This window comes from Gambusia affinis, linkage group LG05, assembly GCF_019740435.1.
Source record: "Gambusia affinis linkage group LG05, SWU_Gaff_1.0, whole genome shotgun sequence".
NCBI classification, from domain to species: Eukaryota; Metazoa; Chordata; class Actinopteri; order Cyprinodontiformes; family Poeciliidae; genus Gambusia; species Gambusia affinis.
In genome coordinates, this window is record NC_057872.1 from 9,026,827 (window position 1) to 9,049,929 (window position 23,103).

The following is a 23,103-nucleotide window of genomic DNA, read 5'->3' on the forward strand; positions in this document are numbered from 1 at the left end:
TTCTACCTCAGTTCCTCTCCTAGATATATTAAATGTGACGAGAACTATGTGAGGCCAAGGTGGCGTGCAATCATGCACTATAAAAGAAGGGAAATAACCATTAATAACCTGTGCACCTCAAAGCCTTCTCTGGTATTTCATGGCATTAAAGGGAAGAAAAAATAATAATTTTTACTTGGACTGCTGAGATTAAAACCGAGCTTTGTTTTAATTACTTTAAGGAATGCCAGAAAGAGGCTGCTGCAGGAGGTGCAAGGCCACTGATGAGGAGTAAAAATTGCTCTATTGTTATTAATTATGATAGGCACACAAGAGCAAGCTGGCCTCCTATGAGGTGTTCAGAGACTTTATGTGACCCACAAATCCCATTTATGTGCCGGGATTAATTTTAAAACACTATTTCATTCCGCTTTTGTCTTATGGAGTGCATATGCTAGTTTTATAGGGTCTTACAAAAGTATTGGAACAATCGGACGTTTTCAAACTTTGTCTTGTTTCAATGACAAATCATTTCATAAGGATTTTATATGCTAGACCAACATAAAGTAGAGATTAATTTCAAAGCAGACGGAAATGTGTATCCGATTTTCAACAGGTTTCATTTAATCTGCTGTTTCCTAACAAACCTCTGCGGCCTTCACGGAACAAAGATGAGATACTGAGATTTAATTGCAAAAATATGATACCTGTTTCTAAATTAGCTGACCTAGGTAGGTAATTAGTTTAGAATATAGAGGTCTGACCACAAACTTTTCAGATTTTTAGCTGCAAAAGGTGTGGAAAAGGCCGACGTCCTCTTCGTTCCACATGCGCTACTTTGTGCTAGATCATTTCAAATCACAATGTCTATGTTTGCAACAAAGCATTAGGAGCACTTGCTCAAATCACCAAAAGATTCAACCAAATGTCATAAATCAACAACTCACACAAAAAGAGCTTTCAGGTCATCTTTTCCAGGTGTGGAGAAAAGCTACTCTGATCCTTCATTAACACTGGAGAGAAGAAAAAGCATAGACTGCTGCAGTGGGTATATTGCCGTACAATGCAGAAAATGCCCAGTAGGGTAGAATTAGTGTATCAGCATAAGATAAAGGATGTAGAGTCAGATAATGTATGGTCCATGCATTGACCCCCTGACCTCCACCCCAAAGCATCTTAATCTGAATGCCTACTGCAGTAAGGACTGTGAGTCTCTGCATCCGGATCTGATTCATTTGTTTATCATTTTTAGTTCACTCTAATAGTTGCTTTGATATCTTGTAGTGAAATCACAGGTCAACTGAAACTGCCTTCATGCTATTCCCATCTGCCAAGCACTACAAAACAAATAAACAAAACAACAAGAAAACACACACACACATACACACCCACACACACACACAAATCTGTTGCCCAAAAAGCAAAACTATAACAAAAACATACATGGTCATGCATTTCAAAAATATATAAGGTTGACAGTTATTGAACTTTCTTCCAAAGTGCAGCGAGGCAACCCCCCCCCCCCCAAAAAAAAACAACACCTTTGTGGGTGTGGGAGTATAAATCAGGGAGGAAATCACTTTTTTCCTTTGCCTAAATCACAAGAAAAGAATAAAAGAGTGAAAACAGTAATCTACATTCTCACCATAAGATAATTAAGCAGTGCTGAACTCTTCCTTGGCTCCAACCTTGTGTCCTTTGTCCCTGAGTTTTGCTGCTTCCTCTGACATCAGGTTTACCGCTGTCCGTGTACAACTACTGCCCCCGTGCGGCGAAAGCTAGTCATTGTTTTCAACACTGCACTGCAGCAATGCCTGGTTCTCCTCGATAAGAGTTTAATGCCAGGTCTCCCGTATGTGAGATCACCTACTTAAAGCCCTTTAAGCTTTTCTGCTTTCCTGCTTATGTCAGCATCTGTAAGACTGCTTACAATGCAGTTCAATGCAACTTTGATATGTGACTGATTTTATGTTACACCTTTCTGATGATGTTTGTTGTTAAAAACAAACAATTGGATGGTTTTGAAGTAATCTAGTAGGAAGAACCCGGATGATTCAGACAGATATTTCTACCTCAGACATTTTAAAAGTTCATTTTTAAATGATTTATTTTCAATATCTGCATAACCTTGAAGCACTTTGTATTCCCTTGTTGCTGAAAATGTGTTATATATATAAAAAATTACCTTTACCTAACACAAATCAGTTCAAAATTAGCTGTTCACCTCTAAGCTAACAATACTGAAATCCATCAAAGGCATCAGAGTAATTCCAACATACTTTTGATGGACTACGTGAGCAGCTATGTCACATACAGCAGAAGATGAAACTGGTGTGTTTCACTGCTTCAAAGAAAGCAAGTTTGGCAATGTCAGAAAAGAGGAAAGAACAGCTTTAACAAGGAAGGGTCAACAAGTAGAGAATTTACGGGACTCAGAGATCATTTAAAGTGCTTGTAGAAATTATTGTGTAAGGACTACTAACATGTTTTTCTATGTATGTTTTTATGAAACATACATGCTATGATTTGTGATCTTACTGTAGCTTTGTTGTTGATATCTTAGCCTTGTCTACCAAGCCAAAAAAGTCTGTGACCAATGAACCCCAGTTAATTAAACGACACGACATTTAAACGGTATAAATGTCTCCATGCTGTGGACAAACACAGCCTGAGCAAAAGTTTGAAACTTTTTCTGGACTGTCTTGACTTGGAGCTTTTCAGATGTAGGCAGATGAAACTCGTTCATTTGTGTTGCCGTTTCATCGACGGGTGTCCATGCTGGATTCCGGGGCAGGACCAGCACTTCCTGTGCTGCGGCGACACTCTTGGGAAAAGTTCACAGTCCCTCTGTGTCCCTGCATCATGGACAGGACGGCTGCGGCGCCGAACCGCAGAGTTTCTTCTCTGCCACAGTTCAACATCTCGACCTCCACACTGGCCTTCGACCAGCATTTCACCACAAACGCCAAAGGGATACTTCTTCTGGTGGAGATAGTAAGTGTGACTTTTTAAGACTAAATGCAGTTCTGCGGTAACGTCATTGAAGATAGAAAGATATGACACTTTTGGATTTGGCATTAATTTTAATCTTCATATAGTAATAGATCAGTAAATTGCTTTCCAATCAGAAATGTCTTATATGCTTATATTCAGATTGATACTGTAGTTAGCGCGCAAGCTTACATAAACACATACAAATGATGTTAAATTGAAGGAATAAAGTGAAGATCTCAGTGAAGATTGAATTTAAAGGAGCAGCGTTATGTGTTTTCCAGCCGCATGGTGCAATTTTATAGCACAATAATGTAACTATATTACCTCCAGTTGTTATAAAATGGCTACATATATCAAATATGAGTTAAAAAAAAATTTTTACTTTGTAATTTTACTCCTTGAAATTGGACCTCCGTCTCTTTAAGAAGCTTTTGGTATCTTTGGCACTCAATTAGAAAAACACAGAACTCAAAGGGAAACGTATTTGAACATTAACCCTGGTGTGAGAAAAGTCATAAAAGTCTAGAAGCAGTGTTTCTATGAAAACTGGAAGTGAACCAGAAACAACAAAGCAAATCAAGTCTCCGTCCTTTCTTTCCCTCATTGTCTCTCTTCCTCTTCAATTCAGCCAGAGGAGAAAAAATCCTGGGCAGCTTTTCTCCAAATACAGTCTGGCTGGCTGCCACAGACTGGACCGGACGGGCATTCCACACATGATGCAATACAAGATGAAATTCTGTCAAAAGCAGGATTTTTTTTTTCTTTTTACATTAGGCAATTAAATTCCCAACGGAGGCAACTGTGTTTGTGATTTCACTTTAAAATAAAACCCACGGTCAGACAGAATCTTTCGGTGATATAAAACATCCTGCAGGAACTTTTTGTTGGGAAAAGGGAAGGGAGTGGTTTGTTTCATGGGGAAAATACAATTAATCACTCACTGCCACCATTAAAATGATTTGAGAGGGGGGTGGCAAGAGTCGATACAAGGCTGTTTACACATTAAAAAGTAAGACAAACTATCTGTGATGAATCCCTGATGTGGTTTCATTTGTCCTCTCCTCTCTGCAGCTGACTGGCATGTTGGTCTGGATCCTGATAGGTGGCACAGATTACTTCCGCCTGTCAGCTCTTTGCTGGGTGATGTTTGTGTCCATTCTGCTTTGGATTCTGACCATTTGCCTGTTCATAATTTATCTCACCGGAGTCCACAGCAGGATACCGCAGATCCCCTGGACGACGCTGGTAACCCTCACACACCAAACTCACAAACACGCACGCACGCCCCCCCTCAGTAAATCAACTGAATCGGCGTTTCTGTGCTTGCCTCCTTCAGTCGCTGTGTTTCAACTGCGCTGCTGCTGCTCTGTATCTGGTGACAGCCGTGGTCGAGGCTGTCTGTGTGGGCCAGGCCACCAGGGGGCGACACAACTACTACTGTTGGGCAGCATCAGCAGTAAGCACACAAATGTCAACGCAAACTCTTTTAGTCTTTGCTTCGTTGTTAAATAACTTAAGACGAGGCTGCTCGTGTTCTCTGCGCGATCCTAAAGTCGATAAGATGATTTTTGACGGAAGCCGAGCTTGGCCAACTTACTGCTTCCTGGATGATGAAAAACATTGTGAATCCATTATTCAACTGGGTGACACTCTCCCTCGTTGCTGTGTGAATTTCCTGCAATATTTCACGTAGGTAAACAGATAATAATCGTTTTCATAACAAGTTAACGCTTTGTTTAATTATTAGAAACAGACAGTTAGAGGAATCTAACTGTCTGTCACAGTCACAAACACAAGGGGGCGCCCACTCCCCACCGATTCAACCTTCACATGGAAACATCTTCTATCGTACATTCCAGATCTGCTTAGATTAATTAATCACGGTCTATCATAGTCTTTAATTTAAGAGTTTGTAGGAACAAATTGACTTCTTTTTATCTTTAAAAATTCTATAAAGAAAGTTATGTATTACCACACGGAGATTGTCATTGACATCTTCTTTTGCTTGGCTCATTTTGCCCTGCAAGCCAGGCCACCCTAAGCATAAAGTCAACTCGCTCAAACCAAAAATTACCCGTACCGCAATAGCTACCAGTGCAGAGCTCCTGAAAAAGACATGTAGGCTGAAAAAAACGTAATGGAGGCCGAAGCCACAGAAAAATGTTCTAAAAAGTTGATGGAGCTGATTATCTCCTATACAACGAGAATTTGAGTGAAAATAAAACCAAGCAAGATTGGTCAGAGAACTGTTCTCTTCTCGAAAAGTGGACATTTTTATTGATTCTTTGATTGTGGGCACATTTTTCTTCTTGTTAAGAAAGTGTTTGTACCTTTCAGAATTTACGTAAACCCTTGTTGGTCTTTTCGTCTTCAAATCCTTTCTGCTTTCAGTTCTTTGCATTTCTGGCCACGCTGTGCTACGCAGGAAGCGGCTACTTGACTTACCGTTTGTGGAAAACAACAGAGGAAGAACATTAAGGCCTCTTCAGACTCTCAGGCTTCCTTGTGCGTCGACAGACGCTCAGAGAGGAGGAGTGGACAGTTTCTTTATCAACCGACGCCGCTGACACCATAGTTGAGGAAGTTCACCGATAGATTAAATCAATATAAAGAAAAAAAACAAGATTTATGGAGGAAAACCAGAATTTCAGTATGTTTGCTGGTTTATGTTTGTGGCTCCACAAAATGTTGTAGTAAAAAAAAAAAACAAACAAGAGTTTCCATTTGTCTTGTTTACTTCTAACCAAGTCACTTTGCGCCTCTTTATCATCTAGTTATTGTGGCAAACAATAACTAGATACATGACTAAAACACAAAACTACTTAGAGTTAATTTGAAAAAACAATTTTCAAATTAGTTAATTTTTCCTGCAATGTCTACACTGATTTCATCCAGTAGATTTGAATACAAATGTCACAGATGCAGGTGATTGTTGAGGCCTCCACCTGAGTCTTCTGGAGTTTCTAACAGAGCAGATCAGGCTGAATTGTGTTCAATGCACCTGAGAGTCAAAGAACCTGATCCTCACTGTGCTGCCTGCTTTGTCCAGATGACAGTGGGTTTGTTGAAGCATCATCAACTCCATCTCCAAGGCGATAAGCAAACTGCAGGGGGTCCTGACATCTCCTGATAGGTCCTGATCTACTTACTCAAATGGGCCACCAGGAGTCTCTCCAGGACGGTCATGATGAGGGTTGTCAGGGCAACAGGTCTACAGTCGACTGATGGGTGACTTTTCTTTGGTACTGGATCCTGGCAGGATGTCTTCCACAACAACAGAACCTCCTCTTGGGTCAGGCTAAGGTTGAAGAGATGCTGCAGAATCCCACAGAGGGACTCTGGGACTGACACCATCTGGACCTGCAGCCTCGTTCCTGTTCAGTCTCTCCAGCTGCTTCTTCACCTGACTTCTAGATACAGAAAAAATTGAGGTGGAGGCAAAGGGGAGTAGCAGCGTCTCCTGATGTGGTTGAAGACAAACTTGTGGTTGCAGAAGAGTCCATGACTGAGGTGGAAGATGGAACATCTGAGGTTTGACTGGAAAGCTGTGGGTGGATGAGGTTTCTCTGCACACAATTTACTATCTGTGCCTCAGTATGTCCATAATAGCTGCATCTTCTTGATGATGTCCCTTTAACAAATTATATATATATTTATATTTATATTTACCGCAGCGAGAGAAAATGACTCACTGACCCGGTCACTGAACCTGGATGCAATTCCTTACTCTTACAGCAAAATTGTTTTTTAAATTGCTCACAGCTGTCCTGAATCCAAAGAAATGTAGAAGATAAACCAGCCACTGTGTGAGCAAAAGACAGATGAAGCGTCCAGAAATGGAGCTCCGAGAGCTGCATTCACCCAGAGAAAGTGAACAGAATCTGACGCAACTGGACCTCACAGGAGCTATTTTTTCATGATGATAAGACTGATGATAAGACTGTGTCATGGCACCCGACCTCCAGGATTTCGCTCCTGTCGCCAATCCACTCATGAATAGTAATTCCACATTTTCCCTCAGATTCCAGACAGACATTTAGTAATCCAAAATACACACAAGACAATGTGAAGACAAAGTTTAGCCGATTATGTCTTTATCAACTTGAAATTCTTTCAGAATGTCCTTAAAGTGGTTCAATTTAGATTAGTTGTTTTTTTTTATATGTTTTATGTTTAGAAGCATGAGTGAGATTTTACCACTGACAGTAAGGACGACGCATTTACTTGCATTATATGGCAAAAGTGTCTGCGACGTAAACATTTAAAAAGCATTTCTCAGACTTTAACCCATGCTTTTACTCTGTTCAAGCTTCCTATTAAGACTAAACAGGAAGCCTTTGACTTAGAGATATGAAACTGACCCAACTTAACTAAATAAAAACTTGCCAAGATTTCACAATAGTAGCAGGCAAAACCCTGCAGTGCTGCTGCTGCTCTGCCCTCTTTTCTCGCAGCTTCACCGTTTCTCCAGTGTTTAAATCTTCTTATCAAACTTACTGATGCCCCGAAAGTGTTCTGCATCGTTATGAAACAGCCCTTCTTATTGGGTCTCTGGGTAAGTAAGTATGCTTTGTTCTTAAGAAGAGAGAAAGTCTTTCATAACACACACACACAAAAAAGCAAGAAATCATCTGCTTACATCACATTTTTAAGAGGGATTACTTCACTGTTACTAATAATAAATGTGTTGCTCTAATGAAAACAGCACGCAGGAGGAAAAATGAAGGAATTTATTTGTGGCCCCGTCATAGAAAGTCTACAAGCATGAGAGTAATAAATGCAACTCTTAACTCTATGGTCAGAAGGTCTAACATTTTAATACGTAATGCAGCACATGCCAGTAAAAGAAAGTTTGACAGTGTGTTTGAAAGTGTGGCAACAGCACGAGCCTTTGCTAGTGTGTCTATCAAATTGTGCAAGAAATCCAGGAACGCTTCCTCAGCGAAACGGCGACTTCACTAAAGGGCCTCAGCTCATGTTTCTGGGTTGGTTTTACTCTAATAAATATTGTTAATCTTCAACCGACATTTGCATGTTTCAGCTAAAATATCCCTGACCTCCGCTAAAATACGTGTCATCCGTGAACGCAGAACAGAAGGACCTCTGTCTGATCTGGCCTGGTGAGTACGTGAAACACACGAGGCGAGGGCAGAACACGCAGCAACGCAGCGCAGCGCCATCAAAGCCTCGGCCGGCGGAGGAAAACAAAGAGTGAAATTTGTTTGCACAGGTTCCTGCAAGTGTGGCTACATGAATGAGTAGGATGTACTTCCCACACACTGCTGGTGATTCACATCATGAACATTCTGTGGGGTTATTTTTTTTTGGATGTCTGTGTGTTAACAGCAGAGGTTATGGCCACTCCTGGCGCTTGTCACATACCACAGACAGTTCAGACAACCTGCTCTAACACACACAAATCTGTATTAGGGATTTTTTTTTTTTTTACTTTTGGCTTGCGGAGGGTTTTGTAAACTAAGTCACCTTCAACACTTTTTCCCCTCACACACAAAAAAACACGCCCACAATAGAAAGCATTCCACCTTCTTTCTGAAACAAGGTACAGATTGATTTATGTGTGGAAACCTCTGCCCACCTGACCCACCGGTGGTGCAGGTGTTGGAAAGTATGAGAGCAGCTTTACATTTGCAAAAAATAAAAAATAAAATAAAAAGTTTGGTGGCTGCAAGGCAGTGGGATCCCAAATCGAAGACTGAGATGTTGAGTTAAACAGAGGTCCATATAAGCAAACTACATGGCAGCAGCAAATATAGCAGCAGAGCAGATTGCTGGCCTAGAACTTCTCAAAGTAAAGTCCAGTCTGGTCTAAAGTCCAGAGGTTTTTCAGCGTGTCCGTGGTTCATTTTGGCAGGGCACCAGAACGTAGATCTGATACGCTCGTAAAGGTTAAACTCAAACTCAGAGTAGACGGCAGAGCAGGGAGCAGACATCATGTTTTAAAGCAGGGCCAGATATCGCTGCAGATTAAACAATAAAACCGAAATGTGCTGCGAGCGTGGAACGTGTTGAACGTAACAGGACAGAGAGACTCTCTTAGGACAACAAGATAAATAAATCCAAAAAGCTGAAGTTGAAAATCCAAAAGGCTTTCAGTCTTTGAAAAGAATGTCGTTTTATTGCCAATGAAGTCAGGACTCTGAATGGGTCGTCACAAAACACCAGTTATGTTGGTGAAATTAAAATATTAAGTCGGTACGGATAATTACTACATTTTGCATTTAATGTTTCATTCATAGCATCCATTTTTATTATTACCCCAAACATGTCTTATTGCACTTCTATATAAATATTTACAATGTTAAAAAAAGTGCAAAGGTTTTTGACATGGGCTTTGCATAAACCTCTATAACCACTGGTGTAGATCCAAATCAGTAGCTTAACTTCCCCCACCAAGAAAAAAATAAAACAAGTTGCTGTGAAGACGTCTGATTCTGTCCAATCGAACAAAAAATGTAGTTGGAGAGAAAGATGAAAGAACAATCTAGATAAGCATATTTATATAGAAATATGGTTTGAAAAGTCAAGATTATTTAAAGACGCCTGGCTCATCTAAGATGTTTTCCATGCAGAGTTTGGAGAGCCCTGCTCCAAACTGTTCAGTGAGGTGAGGAACATGGTGCTCCGGTCAGATGAGGCCAAATCTTTGACCAGATTTTAATCAAAGAAAAACAAGTGGCACGACTTAAACATTTCTCTCTGTGCTCTTCGTCTACATCTGCAATTCAGGTGTTTTGCAAAGAATTTCAGTCTATAGATGTCGAAATCTGGCAGGGACTTTTTTCTGCAGCTGTTACAGCGACCAAAATATTGTTAGGATATTCAAAATATCTCTTCGTGATATCAGCAAAATAGTTTCGGTTCTAGCTTTTCGCCATCGCTCATGTTTGTGGTGAGAGGCCCACGTCAAGATGTCCAATGTGATAAACAACCCGACACTCTGGTATGTTTTTACTGATATATGTAAAAAAGTTACTAAAATGGCTGGCTGGATATTAAACCATAAATGTATCATAATCATAAATAAACTCAAGTAAATAACCTCTATAAGGCTACATTCAGGTAAATGCCTCAGCATTGACAAAGAAATGCTTGAAAGACAGAAAACCCCCCCCCAAAAAAACAAAGAACTTGTTGTGGTTTCTTTTTTTTATCTCAGCAAAAACAGAAAAGCTGGCAGTCGATTGTGGATTTATTCAGAATCTGAAAGTTTTTTGTTTTTTTTCTTCTTCTTTATTACTTCGAGTGAAAAGTGACGGGGATTGCAGCGGTTCAACACTTGCTTTCATCTCGCACCCATAAGAATTTCTCATGATCTGCGTGTGCTGAGAGAGAGGATGCCACAAGAGTTGGTTTCCGCACTCTACAGTAGAGCTCACTTACCGACAGCGTCTGAGCTTCATGTGAAGACGCGCCGTCTAACCTGCCACCCAATAAAGCCTCGCTGAGGTGTAACGAATTAACCCCGACTGACCCGGTCAGAGCCGTTATGCTGCCGTTGCATCTAAATCAGTCGTCTGCTGCGCGCTGCTGGGACGATTACGTCACTAAGTGGTGTTAGGTTTAGTAGTTTTGTTACTCAAAAGTTGCTGAGTGAGAGTTGGACAGGGTGCCTGAGTCAGACGGTGATAAAAAGCGTGACGGAGGACATTAAAGCCACTCAATACACTCGTTTTTTTTTTGTTTTTTTTTTGCTTTATAACTCCAAAATCCAGAATGTTCTGGAAGTTAAACCTTTTATGGTGTGAAACAAAATTCCAGCCTTTAACAGCAGCTTATGAAAAAAAACAAAAAAAAAACAACTCCTGCAGAGCAGCAGTTTCTGATCCAGTACAAACCAGCTCCTGAGCCCAAAGATTTGCTTCAGCCATTTAACCCTCACGACTTATCCATCAAGTTGAAGAAAGAAAGATGGAAAAACCAAAAAACCAAACATCTCTCTGCTTATTAACAAACAAAATGGAGGAGAGTCTGAACCAAAATCACTAATCTGCACATAATTTGGATTTATTTCAATTTTGGACTTAATGAGATTAGAAAATGAGACTTTGGATTGAAAACAAGAAAAGAAGTGAAACAACAAGCATCGAACCTCGCAGCAGATTTGAGAAATTAACTTCCCACAGTCTGCACATGCAGGAAGGCTTGTGAGTTTTGGCAGCAAACCTCTCACGGACTTTCGTACAGCTGGAAATCAATGTCGGCTCAGTTCAGCTTCTGGTCAGTGTAAGGCATTGATTCTGTCGCCTTTTCTGAATTAAAAACTTTACAGCCTCATCTGACAATTTATGCTACTAAAAGCAACAACTGTCTCTGCAGAATATAATTCATGTTCTGGAGTCTGTCTGTTGAAATAAAGCTAATATTTTTGCTACACTGCATTGCAGCAAAGAGACATTTAAACCAGAAGCTTAATGGAAAGCAAGGGTTAACTTGTGCTTGAGATTTAAGGAGTTTGAAGCCATTAGATTGATTTTCTTCTTTTTTTCCCATCTGCAGCCTGAGAGATTAGAAGTGGACTTTTTCCTAAAACAAACAAAATGAGGATTTGACCATCAAAGATATATTGTGAAACTGTGCAACAGTCCAAATGTGAGTTTTTCCCCCCCTTGTTTTTCACTGGGTCTCAAATCTTTTTTGATTCTTCATAAAAGGGGAAGAAAGCCGTTTTATATTTTTTTTCTTTTGCTTTGGTATCCTAGTCGGCTTTTTTTTCTCTGGCTTTCCATGTCAAGATTGTGGGCTGTTGATAACGCACGTTGCAACCACAAACTGTGACGCGTTGCATTGGGATTTCATGAGACAAACTAAAACAAAGTAACACATATTCTGTATTTATCCCGCTTTACTCGGATGCCCTTAAACTATACAACTCTGTTCAACCAGTCCCCCTGCTGTAGGCTCACAATCAGATGTGTGCAGTTTAATATACAGCCGTTCTGGGAAGGCCTCAGAGGTCTGTCAGAGAAAAGGGAGCAAACGGCATCACGAAGGACGGGGAACGCAGCGATCAGGTCAGGGAGAGAGATGGTGAAAATGTTTCACAGAGGTACGTTATAGAAAAAAATCTCACAAACTTTGAACATCTCACAGATTTCAGATGTCTAAACTGTCCGACTAGATGAGGAGAGCATTGATCAGAGAGACAGGTGGTGACTCTGCTGGTGGGAGAATCTGGTAACAAAACATCTAATATTTGTGAACTCAATCATTTGAGCCCTTTTGTGTAAGAGTGGACAAATGAAAGAAAACCAGAGTCCCATTGTAACACAGAGGGTTCATGGGAAAAGTTGAGACGAAAATGTACGTTTTGCTCAATGCAAGACGCAAAACTGTGGAGCAGTTTACATGGAAGCACATTCATGTGCTGAAACTGCCTAGTCAAAGTCCAGACCTGAAAGGAATCAAGAAGCTGTGGCAAAGCCTAGAAATGGCTTTTCACAAACGCTCTCGGTCCAACCTGAGTGAACTTGAGATATTTTACAATAATCGGCAGGAAAATTCTCCAAACTCCCTCAGCCATAAAAAAAAACCATTTGAAGGCCTCTAAGTACAGAATAACTCCTTGCATTTTCAGTCTATACTATCAAACTCCATGCTTTGGATTGAATAACAATAGCAGGTGGTGCATGGTTTCACGTAGAGCCTGTGGTGGCGACTGGAGGAGAAGCTGCTCCATAACTCCCCACGTGTTGCTGCTGCAAGTCAGAAGAAAGAGCGGATTTCCTGGATCTGGGGCAGAGGTCAGTCATCCAGCTGAGGAAATGACAAATATTCGTTGTGTAACCACATCAGATTTACCTACAGAGAAATGACCTACACACAGTTCATAGCCCCGTTTCACAGAAACACATTGACTTAAAGAGCTCCCCAAAATAGTTTTCTATCAAAAGAACCAAGCGTCATGTGAAAGAGTAGTTTTAATCAAGGCTTTTGATGCAGATCGTGTTGAGGTTTTTAATGCCACGATGTCGTGGTTGGAGAGATATCGCACAGATTTCTATTCATCTTATATTCATAAATATATTACGAGGAGAGCACTGAGAGACAGGCGACGGGGGTGGGAGAATCTGGTAACAAAACATCTAATATTTGTGAACTCAATAATTCGAGCCATTATGGAAGATTGGACACCCCCCCTGCCCCCCCCTCCCCCACAAATAAAAAAACAACAACCCCAAAACAAACAAAAGCAATCGTTGAAAGAAAACCAAAATTAAATTTTAACACAGAAGATTCATGGAAAACTTTGAGACCAAAATTTACGTTTTGGTTTTCATGTTTAGTGCTGTGTGTGGCTCAAAAGTAACACATCACTATAAATGCAACAATTTTAGAAGATTTCCCTGCGTGTGCTCATGTGTGTGTTATAGATCTTGCTTGTGTCACAGAATAGGCCCTATCCTTCATTGATCTTCCTCACTGTTTCTCTTGTGTAAGGATGCCATGGCTGATTGGTGGCCCCAGACTGTTCTTCTTGTCCTTATCAGAAGACCAACAAAACTGTGTGCTTAAGCACGGCTAACACTGCCCCAAATCCTGATACAGTGCTGCCACTGCGAATAAAAACGCCCTTATCTATACACCGTACTGCTGTATTGATTGATTGATTCAGAAGGACTCAAAATCCCTATCCGCTCAAATAGAAGTCTCTGGAAATTCACAGGGCTAAACTCGTCGACAGCTTCAAAGTTGCTTCTGTAGGTTTACTGATTGAAACGATCTTCATAATCCTTAATCTATCTCTCTTGAAACACCAGTTTAGTCTCAACACAAGCGTGGCAATACTAATGAATGGCAAGTATTGAACAATCGATTGCCGACAAACGATCGACGCTATACTTTGCTGATCTGATTAAATCTCAAAGGTAAACACCGAGATTCAGACAATGGACAGGGTGGAGCGTGCTCGTACATCACGGCCCCCCCGTGTTTTTCAATCCCTCCCGTCTGAAAAAAAAACAACAAATGATCAATGATCTGAAACAGAATAAATAAAACGACTGAGGCGGTTTTGACCTCAAAACCTCCGAGATGCGATGAAAACGTATTCCCAGACACAATCCCTGTCCGGATGTGTCAGCGAGGGTCGTTTCTATTTGACGCTGTTTTAGGAAAATCACAGGGAAATAACAACTTCTGATAATCATGATAATCTGGATGTGAGCGTGATGGCAGGTGGTGATGTAATGTCTTTATGCATTCGTGTAATCACCTGAAAAATGAAAAAGAAAAAAAGGAAAACTCCTTATTCAGTCGAATAAAAACTATTTCAAAGAAAATGCTTCCAAACACCATTAATTGACACATCTTAAATAAACTCTCCCTTTTAGTGACTCTATAATCAAAATTAGAAAAAAACATGAAGTGCACAAATGGCATTAATTATTGAATGCTGACATTTCTCCCACAAAAAAATAAATAAATAAAATTGTGTTGAAATGCAAAGAAATCTTCCATATCTGCACTCCTAATGGGACGATAAGATCTATCAGGGGCCCAAGGAGCCAGAAAGACACAATAAAAGAGGATAATCAATCTGAATGACATACTTTCAGGCCCGCTATCTCTCTGTCAACTCACCAGTTTCTTTAACTGAGCCTTACTTTGACACAATAACTGAACTTCTACCAAACGTCAGGATGGACACCCGGAGCAGGTCAGGTTAATGTTTTACCAGTGCTGGTTTTCAAGGCACAGATCTGCACGGCCCACAGAGTACGTGCAGGCCGTGTGGAGAGACGGGGGAAGGGTTTATGGTCAAAGGGGCTTATCTCAGCGAATTGATCCGCTCCTATAAATTGTGGGGATGGCAGGGCCGGGGTGGAAACGCTGCTTCGGCTCTGAGCCTTCAGGCTATCAACTGAACTTAAGCTCTTTAGCGTCTGCGGCTTCGTCTTCAGTTATGGGAATTGTCTACAGCGTTGGAGAGTAAGTAGCTCTGAAAGTGTTGAATGTGCTGCTCTGTATGGTTTTCCATATGCGCTGACAGAAGAGCATGTTTGTAAAAAATAAGGAGTCCAAAGAGTTTCTCTTTTGTGGAACAAGAGCTTATTGTCCTGCAAAATAAACTACTTCTATGTTTTGTTTTGAGTATTTTTATTTTTTTTTTATGACAAATGTAGTTTTTTTTAATTATTATTATTACATTAGGGAACCTGTGATTTTGCAGTGCAATTGCCTAGGTTGTTATCTTTTTGTTTTTATTTTTGAAATTTGAAAAAGTAAGACTGAGAAAATTAAAATAAATCATATTAGCATTATTAGCTTTTTATTGCACAATGTTTCTTTTTAGAAGGTAAAGCGATTCAGTCTTCAGTAAAAGTGTTGCTAATTTAGCCCTGCAAAGCTGCAACTGGGAAAGTTTAAGGGATGTTCCAGTTTCCAGCTATTTGTGCACATTAACAACTTTATCAATTTAAATCACAATTTAAAATAACATTTTGCATTTTTTTCTCTCTCCATTCTTACCATTGCATGACTGCACACACACCAGTCTGTGGAAAACCACAAATGTAAACCACAACAAAACTTTTGTGTCCTACGTTTACTCTAAAAGAATCATTTATCTAAGCTGCTGACAACGGTTCTCTCTTATTCTAAATAAAAAATATTCTTATTTCCGGCATTTGTTGGCAGAAAATGACAAATTTTCAACACAGCATGAAGTAATGCCACCAAAACAAGTTCCTATATTCATTTGAAAATGACACAAGTACTTAGCACGAGCTTAAAAATCAGCACCCTGATTTTATGTGTCTTGGCATGTTCTCTGCCAGTCTGACATCTCTATTGAGTTTAGATAATCAACCAATCATGAAGGGTCTCGTTGAGCAGGATGACGTGTGCTTGAATTGAGCAAGAGCTGGATCGGCTTTCAGCGATTCCTCAATGTGTCTCCAGCTTGGCATGCTGCACCTTATTCAAAATCAAATCCTCTTCGCTCCCTTTGCCCTGCAGGGTTGACCACCTCTACACCTTCTTTGTGCAATGGTCTCCAGACATCTACAGCAAAGGCAAGAAGAAGCGCTGCAAGTCCTACAACAACGTGAGGAAGAAACAGCACAGCGCCTACCATGTCGTGAAGTGGACGAGGCCGCACCACCTCTGGGTGCTGCAGCCCTTGGCCAGCAACCCCCAGGCTGCAAATACGTGGGAGGTAAGTTTTTGCTCACACAAAGAAAGACAAACAAGAAAACAAGTCAGAGATTGTTGAGCTCTGCTCTCGACAGCCAAAGACATTCTTCAGGAGAATTTCGCCCCTCCTCTGTTACGGTAAAGCAAGCTGAGGGCACTGCAGGCAAAAGGAAAGAAAAAAAAACGGTAAACTTTGAGATGATGGGAAAACCCTCCTTCCTTATATGGACATCCTTTCTCCTCCTCCTCCTCTGTAGCTCTGGACAGGGTTTCCGTTTCCATGTATGAGGGAAAGCAAAACTCTAGTCGCAACGGTTAACCAATAAGCAGCCATGCGGTTGGATTTCCGACTAATGAAAGTGAAAGCGCCCCAGAGGCTATATAAGGGGAGAAAGTTTCCCTTCAGAGAGCAGACATGTGGAAGAGCAGAGTGCCGAAGTTGACAGACTGCACGGGAGCTATGAAGAAAGTGCAGAAAAATATCCGAGTGCTTTATTTTGCCAGCGACTGTGCGGAGCCGTACGTCGAGGTGAGATTATGAGCTGGAAGCAGGCGGAGGGGAATTATTTGATGCCAAGCGCTCAGAGGTTTTACTTACAGCTGCGCATCTGTAGGACAAGTTTGCATGTGAAAAAAAAAAGATAAAATAAACGAATGTCAGGCAAAGATAAAATATGTGGGGAAGACAACAGTTTTCTCATGGCTTTGTTAACATCTTCTGCTCAGATCATCACGGTGAAGGACTCAAAGCACCGCCTGAGTCTCTGCAGCTCGGTGGAGTCTGAGGTGGATGAGACCGAGTACCAGGAGGTGGAGGATGATTTTCCTGTCCTGAGCCATGCCAGCCAGCTGCTGGATGACTTTCGCCTACAGAAGGTGAGTGTTACTTCACAAACCTGTCCAGCTCTAATGGAAAAGTTACTCTTGTGTTATTATTTTGGACTTGAAAAGCTAGCATTAGATATATAAGATCATCTTTTTTTTTTCTCCCCCCCTCACCCTCCACAATAGATTGCAGCTAACTTGCCTCCAAGGACTCAGGGGTATCCGTGGCAACTAGTTTATAGCACCGTCAACCATGGGAGCAGCCTAAAGACGCTCTACAGGAACATGGCCGACCTGGACAGCCCCGTGCTGCTGGTCATCAGAGACATGCACAAAAAGGTTTGCGTCTTGACTGTTGGCTTCAGCACAGATTTTGACATGAGTAACAAAACCAAAACATTGTCTAACAAGCTGCTAACTTATGTTGCTTTCAGGTGTTTGGAGCGTTTTGTTCGGATCCATTCAGAGTCAGTAAATACTGCTACGGAACGGGCGAGACCTTCTTGTTCAGCTTCAATCCTGACTTCCAGGTAGGGGTGGACTCCATTTTTATTAACAATGGGAAAGCTGTTATTAAACATATAGTATCAGCCAAAAAAAAAAAAAAGTACAATTGACTAACATTTTGTGTTTAATTCTGATTAGCAATACAGGTGGAGCGGGGAGAACTCCTACTTTGTGAACGGCAACTGGGAATCTCTGCAGATTGGTGGAGGAGGGTACGTTCTCCTTTCCGTCACTCATGGCTAATATGAAAGAGGCAGTTTATGATAAAGCATGAAGAAGAAGAAGACGAAGATTTAATTTCTAATTTTATTCATGCTTTCTCTCTCTTTTTGTTTTATATAGGGCTGGCTTTGCTCTCTGGTTGGATGCTGACTTGTACCACGGCGCCAGCTTTTCCTGCCCCACCTTCCGCAACGCTCCTCTTTCCACCAATGAAGACTTCATCGTGCAAGACGTTGAAGTCTGGACTGTGCAGAACTAAATGGGGAAGCATTAAGAAATTAAGATTTCCTGTCTGAAGTTATGACACTTCAAGGTCAGCCAACCCATGTGCTGCATGCAGACGGAGCATCTGCCGTCAGAGACGCATCAGGACCAGAGCAACCTGCGCAGCACGAAGCCGTGCGTGACTGGTTCCCTCGACGGGCTTCCTGCTCGGCGAACTGGGACTGTTGGAAGCAAGTGGCAACTTGAAATCCCACAATTCTTGCTTCCTGTTTCTGTAAACCCCTCAGGGTGTTCGGCGCAGTCACCCCGCCGGTGACCTTCCGCGATCCTGAAAAGCATTTTGACACAACGTTCACACTGAAAGACGTGTCCGTTTACAGTTCTGAAATTGTACGCGTGTGTGGGCGTGTGTGTGCGTGGGCGTGTGTGTGTGTGTGTGTGTTTACACCTGCTTGTGCATTATTTGCTTGATGGTAAAAACAAAACAAAACACTGTAACAGGATAGGAGAGCTGGTTTGGTTTCAGTGTAGCTCCTTTTGAGCGGACCAAATCTGCTGTGAGATAAAGCACTGCTTTGCACTACGACAAGCGAACTGTAATCTGCACATGTGGTGAGTGAGGAGGAAGTGAAAACTAACCGTTAACCGTCTAATGTAATGCTACTATGTTCCTCTTTGGAGTATATAGCTATATGATAGAAATAATTAATGTTTGAAATCTTTGGCTTATTTTTGTATGTGATTATTTATAGATAAATCTTTTTTTATATACAGAAAATTTGAAACAAGAAACTAAAGCACATTTTCCTTGTATGTCTGTTTGGTTTATATGTTTGCACACAAATCTGGTTCTGACGGCAGTGCTGGCGCCGCCGCAGTTCTTTTACCTGGAAAAGATGCGTGTTTCAGTAAAATGACATATTGTTAAGCTTTTTCTTTGGATTTGATTAAGCTTAATAATAATAATAATAATAATAATAAAAAAATAGAGATGTCGTCAAATGTAAAATGTGTCTTGTGTGCGTGTCTTAATTGAAAGAGCGAACTGGGTTAAAGTCTATGATGATCTGACAGGTAAACTGTTGTCAGGGTGTCATACAGCTGATAAAAATAAAGCATAAGGTGATCTCACAGGTCGTACAGCTGGACGTAGTGTCAGTCGGTGCATATATGGCGATCTGACAATGTAGGACCGGATCCAACTGCCAAAAAGATGTTATGTCCCAGATTGACATGACATCTGTTTGGCTTGATTGTCCAACTACCTGAACGCAACACATCATCTGAAGATGTAATCTCAGACTGAACTGCCAAGTTATCTCATGGCTCTGAGCCATCATTATGTGATTCTGTCACGATATCATTTCACAGAGAGCTCATCTGTGATGCTGCAGGGTTAGTTTTTCTTCTTGCAGCTTTATCATTTCTATAAAAGATGGTTACTCCGGATACATTTCTTGGGATTCCCAACTAATATTTTTAGAGATCCCTTCAGCAAGCCTGAATATCTTATTACGTATGCCGCCATCTTGACCAGCATGTTGTATTGATAAAAGAAATGATCATAAATTATTTACTGTTGAAGCTGTTAAGAGAGTTTCTAAATGTTGGGTCATGCTAGTGACGTTATTCTTTCTTGTTTGAATATCATGTTAGAGAATTGACACCAATCAGTGCAGTGGATTTGTGTTTCTGCAGAATGTTTGCATTGAAACTTTTTTTATTACCAAGCAAAAAAAAAAGAAGAAAGAAGCTAAGCAGTTCAAAGTGTGCACTGCCACATCTGCAAAGCGCCTAACGCCAAACTGCCAAATGCATGACGTCAATCATGTGTGACAGAGGATTACCCATACTTTCAGTTTTAGAGAGATGCTTGTATTCTGTATGTTGATTTTAATTTCCCTCATGCGCGTTTTGATTCAATATGCTCTTTTCTTTCTTTTTTCTTTTTCTCCACAAAAGCACAACCCAAAGTTAGGATAGAGTTGATTGCAAACACTTGTAGAAGGATAACAATGCCAAGTCTCAACTTGTAGCCCGCTGATGTAAACTGAACGTTGGGACGTGGAATGCAGAGTTATGCATGGATCAGTGAAAGTGTACGTACGCCTACAAGTTCTTCAGGGCTCTTTCTATTCCAAAACTTCATTTACCTGTTTCTGAATCGCCAGGAAAATATGGCCGTGTTTGCCCCCACGCAGATTTCTTCTGCTCCTTTTTGTCACTGTTAAAATGTTTCAGATCATCGAACAAGCTTGAACGTTGAAGGTAACAACAGTAAACACAAAAAGAGAAGGTGGAAAAAGCCCCACTCCATTGTTAATTAAAGAATTAACTGTATGCACCCACGTCTTGGGAAGCTGAGTTCAGTTTCCCTGTAGCCACAGCCTGACCTGATAACTGTCAGACCCGTAAAATCAAGAATTTACATGAATAGAATCTGTATGGCAACAGTAAGCAGGGCAGTAGATCTTCTGTTCTGGCACCTTGCCGTTGATAGAACCGCAATCTCTGACAGAATTAAATCATGAAGGAGAATGTCCGACCCTGGTTTTGCTGAATTAAACCCTTTGTGCAACAGGGCAATGATGCAACAGACATGAGCAATGTCTCTGAAAAATCAGGATTTCTTCTGGTCATCTTTGACTTATATCAAAGTATGTTTGACGATCTGGAACCTTTTAGTGTGACAAACAAAGCAAAACAGAATAATCCAGAACTGGACGTATTTCTCCTACGGGTTTATACTTTGTCTAGTTACTTCAGCAGCAGTTTTTGTAACATGCAGGACAGAGGAACTTTCCTGCCGGTGGTCTGTGGTCAGGTCTTTAACTCTCAGTAAGTAGGTTAAATGCACAAACCACAGGTGTTTCTACCTCAACAACAGTGACATTTGTTTAGGAAATTATTTTGCATGTGTGGGGAGTTAAATGTTGAAGGTCAGTAGAATATGTTTCCCACATCACGGTACTAACTCTGACGCGGTGGATATTTTTTTCCAGTGGACTTTCTGCTTGGAGTTGTTTGTCCGACTTATGTAGTGAAAGATCCTCTGTGTTTTAAAATGAGGCAAAAATATATTAATTAATTCTGGTCACTTTATGTATGAGTTACTCACAGGGCTTTCTGCCTTTTAAATTCAGGTGGTTTTACAGGTTTTTTTTTTTTCTACATCTACGTCTTTCAGTTCCAGGATATTCCTCACGAAAATGCACCGTCTCTAGTTTGTTTTTGTGTGTTAAACATTTTCTCTGTATCTTTGGGGCACTAGTGACCGTTTTTCCATTTGTAGCTGCTGCTCGGTGCTCCACCACAGAGCCACATGGATCCTCTCCCCTCTTAAAAGAAACCTAAAAAGAGGAACAAACAGACAAAAAGGAAACCTAAATTCAAGAAGAAAAATCTCTTGGACGTTTGTTTTTGGAACCGAAAACGGAAAAAAAAAAAAAAATAAAAATCGTTTCAGAACCCAACCATCAACGTTCTGTTATCTCTTGATCTGTTTTTGTCCAGAATTGGAAAAAAAAAAAATTTAAGAGAGAAAAGATGAACGTCGTCGTGGTTAAACTGTAACCACGACGACGTTCTGCTCATGAAAATTTCCCATGCAAGATGTTCCTGTAAAAGCAGGGGAAACCACATTTAGTTGTTTTTTTTTTTGTTCTCACCCCTCTACTAAACGTATAGTTAGAGTTAGACCAACCACCTGCGTTTGACTGGATTTGTGTTTCATAAATACAGTAGTAATCTTACCATCCTAGATACATCACTGGTTAACTTTGACACACACATTTAACTGTGTGCTAATGAACAAAACTATTTAGCCTTAACTTTAAATATAAATGAGCAAACAAAAAAAGGACTGAATTTGAACGTTATTTTAAATATTTCGAAAAGCAGATTCAGTCATTAACTACTATTGTCTTTCCTCCATTTCCTTGCGCCGGTCTAATAAAAAAAATGCCAATCGACTACCCTGAAGTTTTTGTTTTAATCTGACAAAAAGGTTGAGGGATATAAATACTTTTGTCATCTGAGTCCAGTTGAGTGTGTATTCCATCTTTTTTTAGTGAAAGTGAAGCAGACTCCCTCATAGTAACATTTCTCATGTCTGAAAAACCCCAGGGCATCCGGCGTCATTGAAAGGATTTACCAGATTTGATGAGATGGTCAACAAGCTGCTTAATATCCTGGAAAGGAAATAACGACAGCATTCTTTTGCATGCTTGTGCAGAGAACTGTTTTTCTTCTGGTAACATGAGCTCTGTTAATCTGATTCAAAAGAAAAATGTCACCTTTCTAAACCAAAAACACCTACAGAAACACTTACTTTTTTTTATATTAGCTTTCCTGTTTAAAAGTTTCAAATTAGTCAGAAACCTCACTTCTCAGATCCAGCATGAATAATCAACGTACAACCTTTACAGCTGATTGTTTTTCAAGCGTGCACTACTGATCTAGTCTGTCTGCCAGAAGTGGCCCTATCTCCAGTAGATTGTCTCACCGTTTCTCTTGGGCAAGAATATCAGGGCTGATTTTTAACCCCTGTTGTGGGAATTTTCCTTTAACAAAGAGTGAGGGAAAACTGTTTCAAGAACCAGATGAAGAATATATTCTTAATCAAGATTTATTCAAAGTCGCTTCAGCGTTCGAAGTCTCTGCTCACTGTCAGGAGAAAGAGCCTTGAGCAGAACACAGCTTACACTTTTATGGGGAGAGTTTCATTCCATTCACATAATTTGACAATCTGCTTGGTTACAGGACAGACAGCAGACAGCAAGCGCACGTCTTCTTTCACCAGGAGCCATGAGAGATGAAGAAACAATTCAATGACTTAATTGTAATGCTAAGGCCAGAGAAACTAAACTCCTTCAGGAGTCTTTTTCATGAGCTCATGCACACAATAATCATAATACTGCTGTGCATAGATTCAACTAATAATCATATTAACCTTAAAACTTTCCCACTACACCTCAGATTGTCTTTCTTGAAGTCTCGGATTTCAAAAGAAAAAGAAATGTATGCCTGAGCACTATTACCAATATTATAAGTTTTTTATAAGTTTCCAAAGTGCCAATCTTTAAACACTAATGGCACGGTTGACCAGTTGAGCTCATTACACTATAATTCAATTGGCATATTTAGTACAGCCAGTACAGAATCACAGTCAAACTCGGTTGATCAATCAGTCCCTCC

At 40.6% G+C, this 23,103-nt stretch overlaps 2 protein-coding genes across 5 annotated transcripts in view; both read left to right on the plus strand.

The window, feature by feature from the left end:
• cmtm8b (CKLF-like MARVEL transmembrane domain containing 8b) overlaps positions 1-5,659 on the plus strand; it is a 34,759-nt gene extending 29,100 nt beyond the window's left edge. For 3 of the 4 annotated variants that reach the window (XM_044117865.1, XM_044117863.1, XM_044117866.1), the window contains exons 2-5: positions 2,693-2,973; positions 4,045-4,218; positions 4,310-4,429; positions 5,365-5,659. In XM_044117865.1, coding sequence (XP_043973800.1) covers positions 2,755-2,973; positions 4,045-4,218; positions 4,310-4,429; positions 5,365-5,451 — 600 coding nt within the window. In that variant the 5' untranslated portion in view covers positions 2,693-2,754 and the 3' untranslated portion in view covers positions 5,452-5,659. The remainder of the gene's footprint in view (positions 1-2,692; positions 2,974-4,044; positions 4,219-4,309; positions 4,430-5,364) is intronic. The other variant, XM_044117867.1, reaches the window with a different exon arrangement.
• Positions 5,660-14,786: 9,127 nt separating this feature from the next.
• Positions 14,787-18,922, plus strand: LOC122831577 (nuclear receptor coactivator 7). The gene is made up of 7 exons (XM_044117868.1): positions 14,787-14,922; positions 15,952-16,150; positions 16,855-17,004; positions 17,140-17,292; positions 17,388-17,483; positions 17,599-17,672; positions 17,803-18,922. The coding sequence occupies exons 1-7, from the start codon at positions 14,801-14,803 to the stop codon at positions 17,939-17,941; spliced, it is 933 nt and encodes a 310-aa protein (XP_043973803.1). The 5' UTR covers positions 14,787-14,800; the 3' UTR covers positions 17,942-18,922.
• The last annotated feature ends 4,181 nt before the right edge of the window (positions 18,923-23,103 follow it).